Source organism: Vanessa tameamea, chromosome 15 (assembly GCF_037043105.1).
Source record: "Vanessa tameamea isolate UH-Manoa-2023 chromosome 15, ilVanTame1 primary haplotype, whole genome shotgun sequence".
NCBI classification, from domain to species: domain Eukaryota; kingdom Metazoa; phylum Arthropoda; class Insecta; order Lepidoptera; family Nymphalidae; genus Vanessa; species Vanessa tameamea.
The window spans coordinates 5,358,071-5,383,237 of NC_087323.1; the positions used below are offsets into that span (position 1 = coordinate 5,358,071).

A 25,167-nucleotide genomic window follows, 5' to 3' on the forward strand; every position below is an offset into this window, starting at 1 on the left:
ACAATTCCACGTTATGTTCACACAATTTCGTGTAGGGTACGTATAATCCCATTATTTTAACCTGACGGAACCCGTAACAGCGTAATTTTAGGAGAATTACGTCAACAATACCGTTTTGCGTCAAATTATAAAGGACGAAATACATTATATTTTATATACTTTCATGAATATTTTCGCGTAATGGATTGTTTAAGATTTCACGTTGAAGCAAGCAAGTTTCTAATATAACATATTACTTTTGCATATAAAAATAAAAAATATATACTCGACTACTAGAAAATATACGTTACAACTATATAAAGTCTATATATATAAGATATATTTAAGAATGGAACGTTGATCCAGTAGCTAGCTTGTGTGGTTACGGATCATGAAATCTCGCGTCAGATTTATACATTTTATCGAGTTTGTTATGAATAAATACTCAGTAAAAAAGTTAAAAAGGTATCGTAGAGCACGCAGTCAGTTCTCATCAACAGTTGTACCTGTGTTTGTGGACACGGCTGAGAACCATTATACCTCTTGCAAGATTATTTTCTTAAAGATTGCGAGCCGTAGCCGAAAATCGATTCTACTTTATAAAAAAAGGTAAATTGACTGACAGACATACAACCCACAGCCTAAGCCGGTGGGTCTAATAGGATGTAATATTGTATAGGAGTTCCTTATGTAACGTACGAACGTAGGTAAGAGTAAGAAAAACTTTTTGAAAATATATCTCCTAATAGAATTAAATGAGAAACGAATTTTTTTATGAAAATACGTCATTTCAGATGTTAGAAATAAGAAAATCAGCTTGTGTTCATGAATTAAACTCAGATGTTGAAGTTTTTTTCTTTTTAAATTCACCTAAGAGGTTGAAAGTTTGTGATATTCATTATGTTGAAGTTAGAAATATGGAAATCGGTGTCTGTTTGTTTTAGCGTTTTGCTAGAAACAGCTGTTACAGTGTTTTTTAATCATCTAAAAGGGTAGAATTCTGGATGGAAGTTTGTATGGAAGTTCTTCATATTTGAAGTTAGAAATGGATATTCATCATTATTCTTCTGTTTATGAGTATAAACTTGTTAAAGTGTTTTGAAAATCCCTTAAGAGGATTGGGGTTGAAATTATAAAGAGGAAAACGTCCTTTTGGAAGTTTCAAATATAGAAAGTGGTTTGTAGGTCTATAGTACTATACAAAAATCGGTAGGTTTCTGTATAATGTTTCCGAAGGGATATCCCACGGCTCATAAATGTATGCTAGATAAATACAATTTACTTTATTAAAAACAAAAAAATATAGATGACAACTGACATATCTTCCTCATCATCCTAATAATCTCATGTCAACTAAACTACTCTAATCATTTCTGATCAACTATAACATGAGATTCTCTCTACAGAACACCGTAGAAGATCAGGATCCCTTGACGAAGCAGCAGAGGACAGCAGCGATAATGGAGGGAGCACGCCAAAGAAAAAAACAGCAATTGAGGAACAGTGGGAGAGGTCAGGTGGCTTCGAACTCACATCAGTGGAACAAGAGACGTATGAGAAATACTTTTATGGAACGGAACATTGGAACTATTTTACAAGTGATGAGGACCTGGGACCCGTGATATTGTCGATAAAACAGGAAACTCTTAATGCAAGAGACCAGTTTCGGTGAGTAGAATATTTTGTTCTTTCCAATAAAATAATGTCACTTACTTCAACATTTACTCAAAGTAAACATATGAAAAACAACAAAAACAAACATATCGTTGCTTACAAGTTAACACTCATATTTGTTTTCCTTACGATTTTGATAACTTCATCAAAATGTCTTATAAGATCCGAAGATCTTGTGGCACATTATTACCACTATATTATCAATTTGAATCAACGTTCAAATCTATCAATTTCAAACATTTGTAACGAACGATTCGTGGAATGTTCTCGACTTCATCACCTTTCAAGGGAATGGAATTTAATCAACCTACATCTAATTAAATTAAAAATAAAATAACGCTAATGAACGTTGACTGCGAATTATGATAACAAGCTTTAAATATTTGATAAATTTTTGATAATTTAATAAATTTTATAATCAAACCTACATATTATATGAATTTCAATTTAAAAAATGGCAACAATTTCACAATACAAAATGTAATATTTAATATGGATATATAATAAGGGATATTTGTTTACAATTTTAGAACATTGTAAATAGTATTTTGTAAGATTTTAGTTAATTAAATGCGAAAAATGGATTGAAATACTTTAATCAAAAAGCTAACAAATATCGTAATATACATTCACTTCAATTTTATGACCCTTTTCAAATATAAAATATATAAAAAAGTAAATAATAATTAAAATTTAAAAATATATCCACTCAACATGAAATAATAGTTAAGAATTCTTTTGAAATTACGTGGGAATAAATCAGTTAAGAAAAAACGAAAGGAAAACCGTTTAAGGCTGATGTTGGCAGTCTCTATTATTTACAAAAGAATTTAATTACAAAAAGTATACTACAAATGCAACGAATTTCAATTGAGTCTCCATATTTTTATAAATTAAATTTAAGCTTATAGAATTACAATTCGGTTTGTCTTTGTGTGAACTTTGTATCGATTAAAAAATATATATAATATGAAAATTACGTAAGAGTAAATTATCATTATTAGAGGGGCAGCCAGTTTATTTTTAATACATATTGCACGGCAATCTAGCTAGGAGATCAGCAGCTCACCCGAAAATTAGATTTTTTTGTACTACGCTTATCATCAAACCTAAACCGATAAACTACAAAGTCGATTCCTGAAATCTGCCTCTGTGGCTTATGCTAATAATTAAACTATAGCGAATGAAATCCATTTGGATTTAAAGTTAGCTAAATTCTATTAGAGGGGATAGTAAATCAAAAATATATTAAAAAACTACATGCATCAATATTTTCTTCATTATGTCCACTATAGATATCAATATTATATCCAATCCAACCTTGCTTAAGGCTTAAGAATTATTTTAAGGTTCTCAAGTGGGCAATATTAAATTCATATGACAGAAACAGGATGAAGTCGCTAAAACTAACCTAATCGATATTTTATATTTAAGTGGTATGCTTTTTTTATTGTGTTGAATAACTGTGGCAATGATATAAAAAAATCTATGTCTTTGATGCAGTTCTTGTAAAAACAATAAGGGATACTAAAATCCTTCGTAATAATTATAAGATTTTTAAATATCTAATTGGAGAATTTCGTCTAAAAATGTTATACGGAATATCGCCCCTTCAAAATACAGTGAATATTTTGTAGGGGCGATATTCCCTTTAAAATACAAGTTTAAATAATTTAGTAGGAAAGGTTACAATCGGTACCCGGTTCCTTAGTTTGCTAAGATTTTTTATTAAAATATTAACGATGACGATATAATAAAAAAGTACCCTACCTAATACGTTACGTTTAATAAGAAGATGCTTATTTACCTACAATGATTAATGTATTCGATAAATTTTCCATTTCCACCTGCGGAGCTAAGGCAAATAAAATGTTTAAGTATTAGCTTTTATGTAGTAATAAAAACCAGCCCTGATAGAATTATAAAAGTGAAAATGTTGATTTAGCAAAAAATGAGGTATAAATTTATTATTAGTAAAAGATGTTTTTTATTGCATTTATTTTAAATTATATATCGCTATTATATTAGTATTTCAATAGTATTATGTATAATAATCAATGAGATATACTTGTAATGAGTCAAATGTAACTTAAAAGTTTATTTTAAAAAACTATGATGAATATACGTACTAGAGGGAGAAAGCAATGAAACTCCCTATTTTGAATGTTAATAAACATACAAATTAAAGTCAAAGGCAACGCAATTCCAAATATAATTACAATTTTAGATTACATTCGTGTTTGTCACCTTGCAATTTGGTTATAGTGTGGTAATCTAATAGTAGTTTCACGCAATAATATGAAAGAAATATAATTTGAGGATTTTAATTTATATATTATGTTTATGAAAATATCAAATTTTGCAACTGTATTATATGAAATATCTATTTAATTAGTCAGGACACATAATATACGAAGCCGTCGAAATGTTTGCTGAGTCGATGTTTTCTCGTTACTAAGTTTCAAAGCATCTCGTCCTTAGATAATTCACATTTAAACCAACAAGATATATTTCTGAACAATAAATATTATTTAACCCTTATGTCATAATACTTCATCTGTATCCGTAGGGTTATGTATTTCATCGTTTGGCTTCCTGCTTACCCACATTATATATGGACAATATAGGTTCCTCTCGTAAATAAATACTGTTTGTTTTGGTTGATTTTTATCTAAAGCCGATCGTGACTTCAGGATACTGTTATCGTAAATTAAAAACGATTTACCAATTAACTTAAACGGAATAAAAATGTAAATTTATATCCAAAACTGCAGTACATCCACTTGCTTAATATTCCCATAAGAGCCAGCAGACTCATATTGAAGAATACGTATGGTAATACTTTCAATACCATACTCCATATTCAAAACTCGAATTCCGGAACACAACTTGCTAGACATAATAAATACTAATGCTATAAACTTTCACATCATCAGAGTACCCAGAACTGCATTGGTACGCAATTTTTTTTGTGTTTTGTATAATCGACTACTACTTCGTAAATTTTACTTTGCTCTACTCTTTACTCGAACGAAGAACGTGGCTCTTCTTAATGTACCTGCAGTAGTGCAATGGTCTGTTTCTAATGTTTCAATTCTGGTACTACTCAAGGTGAATACCCACCTTGTCTTCCGAATGACACTGAATTTGACGTTCTCCGTTCAATATTTGCCTCTTCGACTGCCGACGCAATATCTTTCAGCGTCTCGGCATCGTGAAGATCCAAAGCATCTAAACCATTTTCATTGGAACTATCCTCACGCTAAAATCCGTGATTACGCCACACATTTGCGTCGTAATTCGGTCAACTATTGTACGACGGAGAATAGTCTGCATCATTCTCTATCTTTTGCGCCTTAGATTTAAAATAAAATTGTCTTTTACACTATATCATTGAATTGAAAGTTGTGCATCCAATTAAAAAAAAGTCATTGGTCGTTATAATTAATTTCAAATATGAATCAATATCAATAGGAACATATAAAAAGGCGTGGAAAAATTGTTGGTCTATATTTCAATTATGACTAAAATCAATTTATATTATTATTCATATTTCTTATTTTATAACATACTTGCCAATCTTTATACTAGTACAACAAACTAATTAAGATATACACTTTAAAAACTAAAGTAATATACCTTCTTTTCGTTTTATTTATTAATAAATTGCACCAATACAACGTAGGAAAATGTAAAATATGTAACGCAAAATCTTCTGTGATAATAATTCTCAATTTATAAATCAATACCATCATTGATGCTTGTTATGTTACTAAAAGTGATACGATAAAATAAATACTTTAATCGTATTCTAAAATTTCTATAAACAAGTATATGTAGTGTGTAAGATAAACAATTAACATTGTAATTTTCAAGATATACGATTTGTAACTTAACAAGAATACGGCTCGTTTGACGAAAGGATTTAAAACAACTTCTACGTGTTTTATATTAATGTGCCTTATAAATGTTTTCTCACTTCGGGACTTACGATTCTCACGCATTAGGAGAAATGAATAAATTATATTAGGATTACTGTTTTACGTTACGCCTTTGGAGTATTAATTAAGAGACTATTTGCTTAAATGTGTTTTAGGTGACATTATTCTTAAATAGAATAATGTCTATATCCAAATCTGCTTTTTTAAATATTTTATATCAATCGTTAATTCATTTTATTTAAGAATTAAAAAGAAATACAAATATACTTAAATGTAAATAATAAGCTACATTGAGTTTAGCTTGAGATATGTCAGATTTAATAACTCAATTTAAAACGACATCAAGTTATTAATAAATCGTATTAACCTAAAAAGTAAAATTTCAAACTGACATACACACGAAAGGTGACGTTGACTTGAGATTATAAAGCGGAAAATTCAAGTATATTTGTGATAAGTACGTGTAAGGCATATATAAAAACAGCGTTATAACGTCATACAAAACGTAGATATATCTAGACACGCTATAAAAAATGTCTCTTTTGCATAGGAATAACTCGCAGGGAGATTCCCGGTACGATCACGGTGAATACTTACCGGCATTTTCATTATTCTCTGTCATAGGAAAACTGAGACGCGACGAGAAAACTCGAGAATTTAATTAAAGCGCTCTTAAAATTTTTAAAGTTATGAGATACATTGACTTGTTAGGATGAGTTTCAATAGATTCGTAATATTATTTTAAAGAGCATCAACTAATCTACATCAAATTCAACATTTTTTTAGGTTTTGTTAGACTAATAGGTTATTATCCTCTACAATAACCTATTTATTTTATCAGAATAATTGTAGAAGTTTTTAAATAAATTAGCTTTTCATTATTTAATGAACTAATTAAATTCCAAACATTAATGCGAATTTATGCATACGGTTTATAGATCAATTTGAAACACAGTTGTATTTTGCACTATTAACTAAAATTATGCGGTGAATTCTACTACGCACGCTTCGCAAACTAGTTATGTCTAACTAATTTAATATTGGCACTCCATTGAGTTCAAATCAACAGTCGTAACCACTGAACTGGTAATAATAATTAGAGTTTACTCGAGACGACTTGAATCCTCGCAATTTCGACGGATGCCTATCATGGAGTGCTTAGTTTGCCTAAACTTCCTTTACCTTCCTCTCCTTTGTTGACATTTCCACTCGTTTCACAAAGGGGTATTTTACTAGTATTTATCTCGACTTAAAATTAAGCTAACAAAAACATTTTGTTTGAATACCATTTATATTAACTTCCTTTGTATAACCGGATTTTAATCAACGTCGAAAGTCCGAAAGGAACACGTACACTTTGTATGTCAACATCGTTTGTGTTGATTACATTGTAACACCAGAATACAGTGCAAATTTACGGAAAACCACATGCAAGTGAATAAAATTCAAATCGAACGGTGAAATGCCGCAGTAAATTCCTTTCGCAAGCAACATTTTAATAGGAAACAGTTATTTTAAGAAAACAAGCATTTATATGGAAGATAGAATAAGTGCAAGAAACTCTCGTCTATAAACTGTTTAGCGTTTTTCAAAGTATATAATGCGTTAATTAATAAAATTATTCTAATATTGGCAACATATAAAATTACTATTATTTGGTCGAACCACCATCATTACTGAAAATTTGAGGAAAACATTTATGAACTTTGTCTTAGCGTTAGTATATACTACGTCATTATCATGACAATTCTCTTCCAGAATCCTAGTCCGGGCAATAAGCTACACAGTGCACGGGTTAATTCCGGCTTCCTGCGTGTTTGCTGATCGTTACAATCGTGAAGAAGTTGTACGATCCCTCGGCAAGGAAGTCAATATCAACCCTCCTCTTATGTTGGGACAGTTGCCTGATACACCCGAGGAACTGCTCAAATTAGACCAAGTAAGTTATATTTCGATACATATTATATATTATATTTAACTTAATAGCTTGGAGATTGTTTTATTTTACAGAAATATATTTTCTTGAAAATTTATTATTATGTCAAAATTATTTCATCATTAACATCTTCAAATTTTATGAACGATAGATTAACCTTGGTTAATGACTCGTTTTATTTCATAGCATTGTAATTCCAAATAAAAACTCATTTTTACTACTTATTTTTAAATTAACCCTAACGAGCCGTCAGAGCAAAAGAAAAACAGATTCTCCTGCTCTTTTATTCCTTTGCAAATAAATACTTCCCCCATCCTATACATTATTAGCGAGTAACATTTCAGTTTAATATGTGAGCAAAAAGACGATAAAATAATTTTAGAATTAAGAGCAGCATTCACCGGAGCAACGGCTTATCTCATTTTGCAAGGAAACGAAGAACACAAAAGTAGTGATGGGATAATACTCGTGAAATAATCGAATAACTCTTTGATTAAGGTCGCGTGACAATCTTGTCTTGTCTCTTGACAACAATGGATTTAAATTTCATATATTTAAATTATAAATCTACTACATTTACTATATTTTCCACTACGGTACCTACCAGCTAAAATGCCTTCAGTATTGCGAAAGTAGTTTTTTTTTATTTAATATACTTTTATTGAATTATTTATGTATTTATTACTAATAACATACATTTAAAATCTAATATGATATTATTTTATTATTGTAACTTTCATTCGCAATTGTCCAATGTCCTGATTCCAAAAGTAATTTTGCGAGAAATGACTTTCGCTGCGATTGTTTTTCCAATTCCCAATTACGAAATAAACGATGCCGCCGCTCTCGCCGTGAAATATTAATGAGAACCGTTAGAAGGAAGATACCTATCCCCTCCGCCCTTGAGAGTAACAAACCCTCCTGACTCCCCGAGCTTGCAACTAATCACGGTAATGAACTAATGACAAGTTTCATGCAAAACTACTTTGGAGACATGTATCAACTTTACCTTTCAGTATGAATGGAGATACATCAGCCAATAAGATTTCACAGTAAAACTACATAGAAAGTGGAATATGAATTTAGACTTAATAAAAACGGCACCTCAGCATAGTAGTCAAGTCGGGCCTTAACCATCCAGACGCCCTCGGCGAGTTATAATTTGACGCCCTTTTTATGATATTTGATTTTATTTAAAATTCTTAAAAAAAAAACAACGTAATCCGTTTTTTCTATTAGATCGATATATATGGGTATTCAAATTAAGTGGTTATAGGGAGGCGCCCTGTAGACCTCGGTGCCCTCCAGAACCCGGCGCCTCGCGCAACTGCCCAGGCGACCCCCCGGTAAAGCCGACGTATAGTAGTAATGAACATAATAACATCATTATATTCATTGCATCGTCCAAGAGATTGCGTACAGATCAAACTAAATTACGTGCTAATTTCTTCCTTTTGTAAATATTATCTAGGTACTTAAAGAAACCTCACCAGCCAAAGGTTCCTTATATCACAAAAATACCTTTAGTTAATTGATATTGTACACTAATAAAGGCACTAAATTTATTTCACAAAGAGTATCCAAACAAAAATAACTAAATAAGTAGATTATATTTATTTATGAATCACAAAGAGTTCTACAGTCCCGACCGTTATTACCTCAAATAAATATAACACGATTTTCCGAAAATGTTACTGCTGGCTTTTTTTACTTTTAGTACTAATTTTAAAACATTTAGTTTCAAGCTAAAATATTCTTAAGTGAAATGCAACATAAGATTAAATTTTGAACAGTATTGTGTTAAGACCAAGTTTGTTCGATCCAGTGAACTGCCAATTTTCATTAGGTGCCGTCAGAGGTATAAGTCGAAACTTTGTTGAGAGGGAATTCTGCTGTCCGTCCTTTACATTTCGAATTCAATAAAACGTCGGGTCTTATAAATATAACCGGGAGATCCATATGTGTTAAGTATTACGTAGGAATGAAATTTTAATGCTCATTGTCTTGAACTTTCAGATAATGTGTATGGTACAGTGTTCATTGTGTTAAATACTCATTCAAATTAAGAATTAATTATTATTAAAATCATAATGAATATATATTGGACTCACGTACACACGCAATACACACACAAATAATACATGAGTATGTATGAAAGTAACTACAATTTTAGTTTGAACAGATTTTTTTTCAAAAATTCAAACCTTCACGTACTTGTTGTCCTAGCCCTTAGTGTATTGTTTGAATTATATTATTGTTAATATATATTTATAGCAATAAAAAAATGAAGTGTATGTCTGTGAATTCAAAACAAAACAACCATTTTTTTATTTTTTAGACTATCGCCGTTATATAGCAATTTCAATATTTTAAGACTTTCGACACAAATTGAATATCACGCTCGTGAAGCCGCGGGCTTTGCGTTTACAATAATTATTATATATAATTATTGTACTCATGCATTTTATTATTTAATTGAAGATAGTATGACCCTTGTGTCTGTAGTTACACTGGCCCACTCATCCTTAACACAACAATACTAAGTACTGCAGTTTGGTAGAATATTTGATGAGTGGTTGGTACCTACTTAGACGGGCTTGCACAAAGCCCTACCACCAAGTAAACTATTTTATTATACACAATTTACATTATTCTATTCTATTCTTGTAAAATTGATTTGCTTTTACATAAATACACTAAAACGTAGTTCAGAGTTAAGTCTATCGTAGGGTAAACACAATAAAACATTTGAACCAAGTTGAACAAATTGATACATAACATGTAATTGTGCCAATCCACTGCGTACATAAAATTGTAACGCAAAGAATTTATCACTGGCTCAGAGACCATTAACAATCGTACTTCTTAAAGAATACACCTCTAAAGTAATGAACTGCAAATATCCAATTCCATTAGTGCTCCACGTGGCAGGAGAGGCGAATACTAATACCCGTCATTGGGTCTTCTCGACTATTTTACACTCACATACTAGTCCTGATTAAATTCTATAAATAAATTTAATTAAGATAAACATTTATTTGTTATCATATATTCGACGCTTGTTTCTTTTTAGTTTATTTTCCAATTTCTCGATCGCCGTTGGACAATTTAAACTTTATAGTGTTGAGGTTCCCAGGTGGTTACATATATTTTTATTTTACGTTACCATTTACTTTATATACGTATAAAATTGAAAAAAAATACTTAATCATTACAGTTTTATGATACACCGAAGATTTTCATCTAAGACAAGATTTCGATGGTTGAGACCAAGTTTCTATAGAGATTTAGGCAAAATCACATGATCACGTTCAGTATTTTCTTACTTTTATATTAAATGACTGATTTTCTCTCACTTCCCTACAACTTTAAACGTTTAAATTATTTGACATACATAATAATTTTAAATGTTTATATAAGATAAAAATTACCCGATACACTTCCAAATTTGGAGTTGTATTTTCGGATAAATCTACAAATTTTCGAAATAGAAATCCTAATGCGATTGATTATAAACACATACATATAAACAGATCTGTATTTTACTGATATGACTAGATATTCTAATAAACATTAGTTTTTCACCACCGGCTTATAACATGTGTTTTTCCCTCTTTGAGTCATTAAATTATATATACAAACTATATACAATTAAATACATAATTAAATCGAATATAAAACTATTGGGAGTATTTTATAATAAAACATGTATTACCTTATAACAAGCTATAAGTTCCTTAAAATTACTAATATTATTTCCAGAGCTAATCTGAACTCAAGCAGAGTGGCGAACTTTCAGCCTGTCTCAATTTGTTGAATCGTATTTATCCGTCCTGACATCTCTAGTGCTGAGTGACATTATAAGTTGTTTAAGATTGAGCCTTAGACTATTATTAATATGTCTAGATAGACTGTCAAAGTTGACAACGCGTCAAAAAAATATTAAGCAACACTTAGCAAGGATATACACGCACACTAGTAAATTATAATTACGTTTCGTGAATTTCAAGCATAGCTGTCACGCACACTAAGATAATAAAAGTGAAGTTTGTTTTAGTTCTTTTGTAGTGTGACGCTCTATCTAGTACATGTAAATAATCTAACGGTTGAGTATTTAGGACTGGACCATAGTACGTTTCTCTTTGTTTAGGATGTCTTTGAAAATTGCGTCTATTATTAAAGTTGAATTTAAATTTTTTGAGACCAGATTTTATTAAAAGACTTCAAAAATTATAGTTAGTTTGATATCGACGAATTATTAAAATGTTAAGAAAATTTACCATACAAAGCGATGGAATTTTCCCATGATAGAAACCTAGCGATTTTGCCTTTACGCGATACTGTCTCATTAGAGTAGCTTATTTAGATGATTTATACATATTTTTTACAAAACGACTGTAGTAATAATTTAAAGTTGGCTTGCAGGTAGATGCGAAAAAAATAAACAAGACACTTATTAAAATATTAATAAATATAAAAGAACATAAAACATAGAAGTTTTATAACATATTTAATTTGACTATTTTTTAAAACGCAACAAAATAAATATTTAATTTAATACAAGTTTAAGTGACGAACTTGCGGACCAAATGGGTAAGGCAATAAAGCTCACATAACGTGTTCATGAGAAGCTAGTAATACTTTTATGCCTACTTTATTAGGTAGGAGGGCCGTAAAATGTATTCTCATCAGATACAGACTGTCCTTGTTTGCAACCTACATACAATATGCTTCGTAAGGGCTATGACCTAAATAAATAACCCACTAAATAGCTACTCATTCATCTTTATACACTTTATCGACTGTCATTTGTACATAGACGTTCTACAGTTGCCAAAAACTAATAAATGATATTTTATTAGATTGCGAGAACTCATTATTTTTATTCAAATGTCATTTGTTTCAATGCCTTAGCCAATAAAAAGTATACATATATATTGTTGCATATTTTTTGACTCGGCGAGACTAGTTGGTTAGTACATTAGATAAAAATACAGTTAAATACATACAGTTAAGGAGAGTACAAAAAAATAAAAATTTAATGTAGGAATACCTATTAAATTTATATTAAAGCATAAAAAACACACACATATATAGCCATATATATATATATATATATATATATATATATATATATATATATATATATATATATATATAGCTTTGTGCAAGCTGCTACGCTTCTGGGTACGTAATTGTTATAACAAATTATTATTATAACATTTGAAGTTATTATTATAACAAATTATTTTCTTCCAGTTTAAAGGTGAATTAGCCAGTGTACTTAAAGACACATGAAACAAAACATGTTACCTCCCAAGACTGGTGGCGCATTGGTGATGAGTGGAATGGTTATTATTTCTATAGGTGCCATTGTCTATGGACAGTGGTGACTCACCATCAAGTATATATTGACACGTTGTAGTCTATATAGACTGAACTTTAAGTCGCAATTAGTATTTTAATAAAAATGTTAATTTAATTTTTATATTTTAAAAGACATCAAAAGTCAATTATAACTAATAATTGATGTTAAAGAGTTTTGAAAATATATGAATATTTTATATTCAATTAGATAGATTGCCGTGCCGGGACAATTGAGTTTACATAAATACGCAACGGAGCTCGGAGGCTGGAAATCGCGGCATTAGGTTGACTTTACCATTAATTACTCAGGTGCTTTAGCATTCGCAATGAATTTGAGCAGTTTCTTAAAGTGATTTACGCTAATGAAACTGGATTTCTCTAATGGTTTTTGTGTGCAATTACCATAAAAATGAATTAAAAATACATTTTACATATAGTTTTCAAAAAGTCATTCAGTGTGAGTTCAAAAAGTGATTGATTTCTAAATTAAGAAGATTAAGATCGACAAATTGATAAAAACCTCTGCCAAGCATAAGATTTATCATTGTATAAAAAAAAATAAGAACTTAATAATGCTGTGACGCGGGTTCGAACCCGCAATCTCCTCTTAATATTTACATGTTCTAGCCACTGGGCCATTTCAATTCACTACATTACTGCAATGTTTACATACCGAACGTATTTTTAAACACGTAGGACTTACCTCATTTGTAGTAGATCTGCTTTTAACTCAAATTAAATTATTTGTTTAGTTTAAGTCAGCAAGGTCATATTGGAGAATCTTGTAATCATTAAAATTAATATCGAGACTACTATTTGGATTGGAACTCTATTAATAAAACGATAACTCGGTATGTACATTTATTTTGAAAACTTCTTTATTATAATAAAAAGTAATATTTAAATAGAATGTAATATTTAAGATTATATAATATTCTAGTATCTTATAAAATCATTCTATATTTTACAGTATCTATGTAGCGTTAAAGGATAAAAGTTTTTGCTAAATAATACCTTCACCAAAATTTATTACGTTTTACTTAGAATTACATGTACGAAATAAATAAATTCCAAAGCAATAATTGTTCCTAGTTATTATAGTGTCGTGCTTTATAAGTCCTTAGGACTTCGCTTAATTTCCAGGCTTTGCGAATAAAATACTATATCAAAAAATTCCAACCAGCATTTTGAAAGTGGCAGAATTTACAATACCTCGCTTGAAATGTACGCAAAGCACTCAATCCTACACCTAAAGTCCCTCTGGTCGTGTCGGATTATGAGACTGTACATGTGTGTGTCCATATTATACACTTGTGCAGGGTACTCTTGTGCACTATAAGCTCTACAGCGCAGTTGTCGTCGCTTAAATTCGCTATTTGTGTGATGTACAACATATTATAAACCCTGTTAATTATAATTAACAACTTTTACTGGAGTCAAATGATAAAAAAACATTAATAAAATAACTTCAAACAACAATCATCGTATCAAACCTTACTGAAGGTGCTCTTAAATATTTTAAGTTACTTCTATATAATAAATATAGCACTAAATTACAATTATTATATTCGTTTCTATAACAAACATGCTTATGGAACCGTCGAGAGAAATCATTAAACCTTTTGTTATTATAATGAGAGAGATCTCCCCTGAGCCGATACTGGTACACAGCCGATATTCTTAATCAAACGAAATACCAGAATAGATTACCTCCGAGACACATAGTTTAGTTATATTACGTATTACCTTATGGTTTTTACAGAATTTATGAGAGTCAATATTATTACTAAATAAAATAAGTAAATCTATTACATATTTTAGAGCGGGTAATTAAAAAGCTTTACTTTACTTTATTGTGTATTGTGATTAAATATTATATGTTATTTTTATAAAATCAGTAAAAATCTGTATTAGAGAAGTACACGAGACAGAAAGGCATACTTATATCACTATACACATATCCTTCTTAAGACGGGACATTCGTTTCTAAAATAAAGTTCCGCACTTTTGTTTAACTTTTACTTCCATAAATTTAAACCGTGTAGTAAATTTATAAATAAGTTATATTATTACAATACGAGATTATATAACTAAAAAAGCTTAAAACTGTTTTTCTTAGGTTTTTCACTAATTAAAATACTATAGTATAATTATATATATATAGTATAAGTAAATATAAGTATTTTAATTAGTGAAAAATAGTGACTACTTTCTTGTCGGATCATTCCATAGAATCTATATTCCGAACTTTTCATTCTATTGAATATTTCATACAATGGTAAAATAAAATATTCTTAATTTTCTCTTCTCTTTTTTTTACGAGTCTAATTTAGATACTTAACATAGATATTTTAGTAAAACCTATTTAAAAAAAATATATTAATAATACTACAATTCGACAAGAAATGATATAGAATAATTTTGAAATCTTTTTAGTATGTCTCTTGTTAGTAATTTTCTTATAACATAATTTCTTATGAAAATTAACATGATAAAGTAGCGATTTTGATATAATCGTATTCGTCGAAGATTATTTGAATGTATTCAATATTGTATGAACATTTTGCTCGAATACATTCGTGATAGCAACCGAACGCTCTTCAAAACTAACTAGAGTGATGTACGATGACAGCTCCCGGACCGAAATAAATATGTAAAAAAATATAAGTTACGAGCAAAACCGAAATGTCCAGTAAACTTCGCATTGTCAACAAGTTCGCTGCAATTCCCCCGAAATGATTAATTTTATAAAAACAGTTATATAATGTTTAACCTTACAAACAGACCAGTGAAATGAAATTTTATTCCCTATCAATTGAGTTATATTTATACCCTTGAAAGTTTAATATCTAAAAAAAAGAATAAATGAAATATCCGTTAATGTAATAAGATAGTTTAAGTTCATAACTAAACTAAAATATAATTATTATTGTACATGCAAAATGGAAAAAAAAAAAAATATCCCGCTGAATTTCTTTCGCCGGTTCTTCTCAGGTCCGAGGTGCTAAATTCCGAACCGGTGGTAGATTTTTGACAATCAATAAGCAAGTGTAAACACTTCTATATTGAATAAAGATTTTTGATTTGATTTGATTTGATTTAGGTAATTGATATGAGAATATAAAACCGGTACTTAATATATTTATCTTGGTTTATCTTACTATTGCGTCTTTCATTACAGTGACTCTAAGGATTGAATATATATTTTATATACATATCAATTAATTTACCTTTTTTTTTTTTGTTTATGTTACCGTACTTATTAATTGTGTTTTAAATTATAATATAATATGTATAATAAACGATTATTTTGACTACATAAATATAGTAATAAACTCATATCATTCACATGTATATACATACATGTGAATGATATGTTATATATATATGAAAGATGTACTAAATTTCTTCCAGCTACATATATACATATGTAGCTGGAAGAAATTTAGTACCTATAGATATAGATAAGCTTTCCTTTGTAACACAAAGATTCTGAAGAACTTCATTATTGTACTAACTAGCCCGGCCTTCGGGTAAAATAAGGTGTGTATCTCTTTATACTTTTTAATCAATCAGACATTATTTATATATCATTGATTAAAACCAACCAACTGATACCAAAATATACCTATGTAGATCTAAAATAATATAAAACATATAAGGGTACTTTATAGCCTATGTCCGTCTTGAAACTATATTATATGTATATAAATGAAAGTTGCATATAAAAAGCATTTGCAATTTTTTAACGTAACCGAGATAAACAAACCAAACTTATTACACAAGCTATATGTACAACAGTAAATATTTAACAATAGGAATGACTTTCAAATATCGTCTTACAATTTATATTTATATACACCCAATTTAATAGTTTTAAAATGAGACATGTACATACGTGCAATAGACAACAGTAATTAAACAATTCGAATGTCATTCAAGTGTAGTTTTAACAATCTATTTTTGTACAGTCGGCCCGAAAGGAAGTAAGCACCTAAGTTATTATGTATGTACGACAAAAAATATTTAATTCACATAGGCCTCATTAAAAATTGAAAAGGAGAATGCCCACGAAAGTTGGGAACTTCGTCCAGTGCGACGTTAAATCCAACGTTGTTTTAGACGCTGAATCTGGCGTACACTACATTACGCAGAAAACATGTTATCGCTTAACTTAAATATTATTAATATTTATTTTTATATCAGGTAAAATCCCTGATCTAGCATATATTATCTTATAGCAAAACGTAAGGAAAAATAAAGAAAATAATTATGGTATATAAAAAAATCTGTACCAAAAATGTATATGCACGTCATTACATACTCGTATACACCGTCCGCTCCGCTTAGCTGAGCCCCCCGTGCTGATTGGCCCAGCTAGCGCAGCGCTGACCACAATAGTAATTTTTGTTGTGTGAGAGTTTTTATTTTGCGATAACTCTAAGATATTGATTTAAATGATGGAGTGTTAAGGACAAAAAGCCTATAGACCATCTTAAATAATGTATATTTCAAATAGTGAAAGATTTTTTCAAATAAGTGCTGTTTACAAAATTCGCGCTCTTTCTTTATAATGATAATATAGATAATAAATTAATTAAAAATCAATCTACAAAGAAACATAGACTAACCCTTGTGATACTGTCGCACCAATTATTAACAAGCTTAGTTCTTAATTGAAAGAGAAAATAGAAAAACCAATTACGAACTTGGTATCTACTATAGTAAATACCTTTATGTTTAAAAAACGGTAATTAATGTAGGCTTTTCCATGCTTAGGTATTCATCAAATCAGAGCTAAAAGTTGGGGTGATATATGTGAAAGAAAATCAATACACCGAGGAGGAAATTTTGGACAATAATGAGAACTCTCCGTTTTTTGAGGAGTTCTTACAAGTTCTCGGCGAAAAAGTTCGTCTCAAAGGTATAAAACTAATTTAGTTCTTTGTTTGTTATTCTCAAAGTAATAATATAAGTTACAATAAACATTGTTTTGGTGACTGTGTATTTATAACGATTTTTACGCTTAGAGGGCGTTCAAGTATTACGTAACGCAATTTGGGGGGGGAAGGGGTGTCTCGTAAAACGTTACGATGCGTTACAGGGGCGGGAGGGGGTCTTTCTTACAACACGTTACGTAACATTGTTTTTTTTAAATAAAAAATTAGGGAATCAAAACTCCCAAATTGGCAACCATTTTCATTTACGTTTTACGGGGAATCCCTCGATTGTATTAGTCTGGTCGTCATTTTTGTCCAACCTGTGGGATCTATTTAACATCTCACAAGAGCATTCAAATGCACTGTCGTTACGTGCATGGCAAGACTATCTGCTATGACCATTGTGAAACTAGAGTACGGCCGCAGCGCCTTGCTACCAGAGGGGCGAATGAGCTTCTCTGCATTTTACTTAACGAATTATGTGTAAAGCCAAAAATGTATAAAAATAATCAAAATACGCAGGTTTTGTGGACTAAAAATCTCTTGTTTTATTTAGTATTATTACCGCAAAGTCAATTAAAAATATACCAAAGGTAATAACTAAACTATGACTTTTTGCGACTTTAGGGCAAAAATGGTCACTTAAGTGTTACGTTTAGAGAGGGGTAGGGGGGGTACATAAAAACGTTACGGTGCGTTACAAGGGGAGGAGGGGGTGTCAAAAATCTTCAAAAATTGCGTTACGTCTACTACTACAATACTTGAACGCTCCCTTACTACCTCTATAATAAGTATTTCTTTTATAAAATATATGAATAAAGAATCGTCGTATTATACGATAATAATAAATAGCTTTCATATAAATGTCGCATGACCTTCTATGTAATTGTGTTATATATTTTTATCGAGATGGCCCAGTGCTTGGAACCCGTGCATCGTAACCGACAATTGCAGGTTCAAACCCAGGCAAGCACCGCTGAATTTTCATGTGTTTAATTAATGTTTATATTTCATCTCGTGCTCGGTAGGGAAGTAAAACATCGTGAAGAAACGTGGAAACGTGAGAAAGGATCTAATTTAAATGAAATTCTGACACATGTGTATTCACCAGTAGTGATGGAATGAGCTCCAAACCTTATCCTCAAAAGGGACAAAAGGCTTTAGCCCAGCGGTGGGATATTTACAGGCTATTACTTTACTTTTATTGTATGTTTTTAGGCTTCGATAAATACAAAGGTGGACTAGATACAGTACATGATTTAACCGGGTTATATTCTGTCTATACGAATTGGAGAGGAATTGAAATCATGTTCCACGTATCAACTTTATTGCCATACGAAAAACATGACGCGCAGAAACTACAAAGGAAGCGTCATATAGGCAACGATATTGTATGTGTGGTGTTTCTGGAAGCAGATAATACAGCCTTTTCACCGGCGTGTATAAAAAGCCATTTCTTACACACGTTTATACTAGGTAATTTTTTTTATACATTATTCGTATGAATAGTTTAAGACGTGTCTAAAACTGAAATTATTCGGATCTTCTTATATTTCAATTAATCTATAATTGACTTTTTTTTTCCAAAATATTTACATAACATATTATAAATTATTTTAACAAACAACAGTGTAGACAATTTCTTTATGGTCATAACGTTACAAAATTTGTTACTGATGTGGCGAGAGAGCCACTCCGCGTTATCTATATCCAAGGTTGTAATAAAGTGTAAAAATTAAAATTCCAGTAAGGGTGTCAGCCAAAACTAAAAGGCGGCCCACTAGATATGAAGTATCGGTCGTCACCAGGGACGAGGTGGGCGCCTACAAGCCGTACTTGTGGGAACAGAGTGTATTCGACAAAGGGCCCATGTTCAGGTATGTACACGTGAGTGTTATTAAGTTTCCTGCCTCATGTCTGAGCAATGAAACTCGTGTATAGAAGTTCCTTACTTCTTTGTAAAAATAAAAAATATTTTTAAATAAACTTTGTTATTAATAGATAATATTTTTGTAGTGCGTAATACCTTAAAATGGATCTTTATTTTCTCTTCCACTGTAGATATAATACAGTCAACAGAAAACAAAATGACTAAATATGATAAATAATATTATCTGTATTTAAATAGTTTTATTTTTATTTCAGAGAATGGTTACTAACTAAAATAGTCAACGGTGAAAGGGCGTCATACTCAGCGCCTAAGTTTGCAAGAATGCAAGAACGCACAAGGAGTCAAATGCTAGAAGACATTGTTGCCAATTTACAAAATCACGCTGAAACTGGACAAATACCAAAACCATATAGAAGAGGTAAGAATATGTTATTCATGTAAAGTTTTTGTAGACAAAAACAAAAAAAAAATGTCTACATCAAAGATACTAAGATACGTTGACATTTATTGGCCTATTTTTAAATATAAAACATTTTTGGCACAAAAACAAACCCCGAGTTCGTTGGTCATTTGTTTTTAACATAAAATTTTGTTGATATGGCTTTAGCGTTAAAAATAATTATAGTAGTACGAACTGTACTTCTAAATATCATTATATTTTCCAGGATCATGGCGCCCCATCGGTCATATGAGACCATCATCTCCCCTCCTAGATTCAGTGAGAGATCAATTTGAAGACTACGACCAATTAGCCAAAGACTTCACGCGAGTTTTTCTTAACAATGAACTAAACGCTGCACAAAATGCCCAACTTTTCGACGTTGTGTTTCTAGTTGGGCAGTCGAAACAGAAAACGAAGTTTATTGGCGTACGAGCTATATTAGGTGTAAGAAGCCGGTGTGTACAAAACTCTCAGCTAGCTTTAAGAAACTTTAAAACATGCAACAATTTTTAATTTTATAACTTTCAGAGTATTCCAAGAAATGCTTTACGGTATACAAACTGGGTTTGGTTCTCCACAAGTGCCCGTGGCGGAATTGCTCGCACGACCAGCGCCTACTCTCCTGTCACCAACACCTGCTCGGCAAAAAAGTAGCAACTTTCTACAAGTGCCGGACATCGAGTCACCGAGGTAAAATTGTTGTGTTTTTTTTTTATTTTAAAGAAAATCGGTAACTATAAATAAACAATTTTCAATTTCACCTAATATTAGACAAAATCGACATTCTCTAATGGTATAAATTACGATCCAAATATTCAAATTTTGATTTATGTATTCTTCCATTTTGTAAATTTTTCAATAAAGTAGAATAAACCATGTTTTACAGACCAAAAAGCGTGCCTAGTTCACCAATGGTAAAAAGAGCTTTTTCCCGACTGGGCACAATAACAGCTGGTTGGGGACGATCAATACGAAAACAACATTCACAACTAAATGCCGATGACAAAAAGAAATGGGCTAGTTCCCAAGATTGTTCAAGTAAGTTTTCAAGGTTTTTTTCAACAAATACATAATAGATAATTGCCCACAAGTTAAATATTTAGTTGATAATACTAAACTACTTTCTTCATACAACTCTATTTAATGAATTATTACTTGTTCACAGATAAGGAAAGCAAAGACAAGGAGAAAGATAAAAATGCCGCTCTGGCAGTGCCAAGGCTATCGGTATGCGCTGATGCGCAAAAAGTTGATCGTGCCAAACTTGCTCAGACTGAGGTATAATGGTTGCTGACATTTAATATATATTTAATCAATTTCACATCTGTTATAGTTAACCCAATAATATTAAAATTCAATAAACTCTGCGAAACCTAAGCAGAACTTTTTTTGTTTACAGTTCTCTATTATCGAATTTGATCCGGAAACATTTAGAATACTCTTGGACTACTTGCACACGGGCAGTTGTCCACTAACTTGTGCCTCCATTCCCGGATTGATCTGCGCCGCTGAGCACTACGATCTACCGGAGTTACTTCAAGCTTGCTTCCATCATGCAAAACAATTTTTAAGAATAGAAGTGGTAAATATTAGTATGATCATTAACGTAGTACTTTATTTTTAAGTTTATACATAATTTAAAATATAAGAGCTCATATATGTATTTATTAAATGTATGTTTTTTTTTTCATATCCAATAATGTTATAGTTTACGTAATATCTAAATACTAAACGTCGATATTTTTTCTTCTATAGGTATGCACAATGCTCATATCATTGGAAAATTACTACTGGCGATATACGTCAGCTTCGGAACTGGTAAACATGATTTTGGCCTTCATTGAACAGAGAGCCTATGCGCTCTTCCAGACTTCTGAATTTCTAAATCTCTCCGAATCTATGGTACAGATGATCATGTGTAGAAATCTTGAAGTACCTGAGGTGAGAAAATTCGAAGCAATGCTTAGTTGGGCCCGTAATAAGATCAAAGCTAAATCTGCCAATAAGACTGATGCCAAAAATGAATTTAAATGCATTATGGATAGGCTAGCCAGGGACTTGAAACTGCATAGAATATCGCCACAGGAATTGATTAAAGTGGTTCTACCATCAAAGGCTATTAAGAATGAGCGTATCCTCGAGACATTGATGCATCAAGCGAATTCGGGAATGTACAGGATACAAGAAGGTTATATTGAGGCTTGCCAGCAACGTCTTCAAAAGCAGGACTCGAGATTTTCCGAATTCGAAAGTTTTGACTACGGAATATAAACTTGGAGCTGTGAGGAATATCAGTGTATTAGATAGAATGCGAAGAGCGATAGGATTGGGTTCTTCTCATTGTGGTATGATGACGCCTTCTAAAAGTATTATTGTTATAGATGTACTTTAGTAGAGGTGCGAGAAATATTTGTACACTTCTCGGATACCTATTCCTTGTTGTTGTTCATTGATACCTATATATTTTTTACATCTAGCTAGACGTGTTCAGTATAATCATCTGTATTTTTGGTACCAAAGTTTGAGATAAAACGTTGTAGTCTGGCGTATTAAAAAAATAAACCAGTATTTGATGTAGTATATTACTAAGATTTATAAAGATTAAACGAGAAGAGTCACTTCTGTGATCAGATTTGTAATAAAATATCTGGTTCGGGACCTGGGAAAAAATTGTTTAATTACATATACTAATATTATTTATTATATTTACAATTACAATAAACCTTATGATGTGAAAAATATCCGCCCTAACAGTTAACTAAAAGCGGAATCATTTTGCTCACTGTACAATTTAGACTTTGGAGGCATCTTTCTATCTCTAAGTACCGTATACCACTTTTACGATTTAGTGTCCGAAAAGATCCATTCCCAATAATTGCTTGTACAATCTGCCACGCAAAAATTGACTGATTGCTGATAAAAGATTAGATATATTATAAATACATATAATCGAATTCTAAATGTTAGATGTAAAATGTTACATTATTCAATAATACATATAGTGTACTCAGTAAACAATAACAAATATTAAGTTTATGTAGAATAAAGTGTGTAGTTGAATCTCAACTGTGAGATCTCTTCATTCCTGCAATAGGTCCCTCGTCTTCACTGTATATCGACAACTTTAATTATTTTTCTTACTCTAATTGAATATAAATGCTCTCTTCTCCTGTGATTCGCACAATCTTATATTAAATGTATATCATATATTAACATTTACAACTTACATATATTTTATTCTACAAATGAAGCTTTAAATTTCCCATTAAACCTTCGTGTGCCTACATTGTAGTATTTACCTCGAATGAATGACAAAAAAATCCAGAATGTATAATCCCGTTGTTATTTCTAATATTAAATATAATTATGTGTTAGTTAACAAAAAGAAAAAATAAACAAAACAAAATCAATGTTTTCCTATAAAAGTATTGTAGCTCGTAATACATATAAACTAAATGTGTTTGAATGCCTCTAATAATTTTAAATGAATGGACTCTATAATCTCGCTTCTTAGTTGCTTAATTAGCGAATATATCATTTATCAATTCCAAAGTATTATTGAAATGACCGTACTCCAATTTTGAATAAGAACTAGACGCAATATTATGTATAAAATTACTTTACAAAATACTGCCGTTTCGTCATTATTTTTGTATTGTTAAATATCATACGTTTAGTAAAGAAATCTAATTTAATTTAATATTGAAATCTATTTCTAGCCTAAGATGATTTTATTTTGTTGTTTATACATATACGTTGCAAATAATTTATTTTGATTTAAAAACATTTCACCGTTTTAGAAAAAAAAATGTTATATCTATTGATGCTACGCAATATCTTGTCTTTTTGTTTAACAAAATATGATAAGACCACATGAAATCTGTATTATATTATATACCTTAGAAACCAAGTTTGATTCATCATTATATTATAATAAATGTGACCTGTTAATTGTTGAAATAAAAATCTTCTGAACCAAGTGTTATAGAATTATATGTAAATAAATTATATTGTTAACCCATTTTACAAATATTTAATGTTTATCCTTACATCCTATGTAATTTGCGTTGCTTGAAACTTCATAGTATTTTTTTTCTATTTCCTTGATACGAAAAGGACTTATATATATATATAATATGAGGTATTTTATTAATAAGCTCCTGTAAACAGGCGGTTTCAATCCCAGGCAAGTCCAACTGAATTTTCAAGTGGTTAATTTAAGTTTATCTCATGCTCGACGGTGCATAATATCGTCTTTACTGTGCACATGTTGTCCCGCATCGGAGCTCCAGTGGAATTGGTTGTAAAACAATCTCAAGAGGAGAGACGGCTCTACAATAAGTGGGACTTTTTCTAGCAAATGTTATAAATTATATAGAAGGTTTTTTTTTTTTAATATTTTGTAAAATGGGTTTTAACATTTGATAAACTGTTATCGATGTTTATGAAAATATATTAGTAGCCTAAAGTTACATTTCAGATGAAGACGATTACCAGAAATTTAATGATCTGTAAATTTTTATACTTCTTAAAATATACAAAATAAGTAATACTTTCCTATATGTATTTTAAACAATACTATACCTATGATTTGTAGTGCTCAAAGCTTCGTTAACAATAAGGACATAGCAAAACACAAGCGAGACATATATTTAAAAATACTAATAAATCTGAACAAAATTATATAAGCAGAGTTTGTTGGTTATAACTATATATAAATATGTATGAAATATTTATACATATAAATATATATAAGATATATTAATTATAATCATCTCGTGTGTTAACGCTTATCAAACCAAGCGCATTTTCAGCGACTGTAAAATTTTGTCGATGTTGCTATTATGTATTAATATGTTAAATATATATTAACATTTCAACATTATCTGTAATACTCATATAATATGTATAAAATAGTTTTTAATTTGTAGTAACACCAAATATTATTGACGTATCAAGCTCTTTAATGATTAAATAACTTTTCTATTCCAAAATTT

At 30.5% G+C, this 25,167-nt stretch overlaps 1 protein-coding gene across 2 annotated transcripts in view; it reads left to right on the forward strand.

Moving 5' to 3' along the window:
• Positions 1-23,798, forward strand: part of Rsh (radish) — a 105,309-nt gene extending 81,511 nt beyond the window's left edge. For both annotated transcript variants that reach the window (XM_064217157.1, XM_064217158.1), the window contains 12 exons: positions 1,386-1,647; positions 7,353-7,533; positions 17,677-17,821; positions 19,056-19,313; positions 19,585-19,714; positions 19,983-20,146; positions 20,394-20,625; positions 20,699-20,860; positions 21,057-21,208; positions 21,336-21,448; positions 21,570-21,752; positions 21,926-23,798. In XM_064217157.1, coding sequence (XP_064073227.1) covers positions 1,386-1,647; positions 7,353-7,533; positions 17,677-17,821; positions 19,056-19,313; positions 19,585-19,714; positions 19,983-20,146; positions 20,394-20,625; positions 20,699-20,860; positions 21,057-21,208; positions 21,336-21,448; positions 21,570-21,752; positions 21,926-22,441 — 2,498 coding nt within the window. In that variant the 3' untranslated portion in view covers positions 22,442-23,798. The remainder of the gene's footprint in view (positions 1-1,385; positions 1,648-7,352; positions 7,534-17,676; positions 17,822-19,055; positions 19,314-19,584; positions 19,715-19,982; positions 20,147-20,393; positions 20,626-20,698; positions 20,861-21,056; positions 21,209-21,335; positions 21,449-21,569; positions 21,753-21,925) is intronic.
• Positions 23,799-25,167: the final 1,369 nt, after the last annotated feature.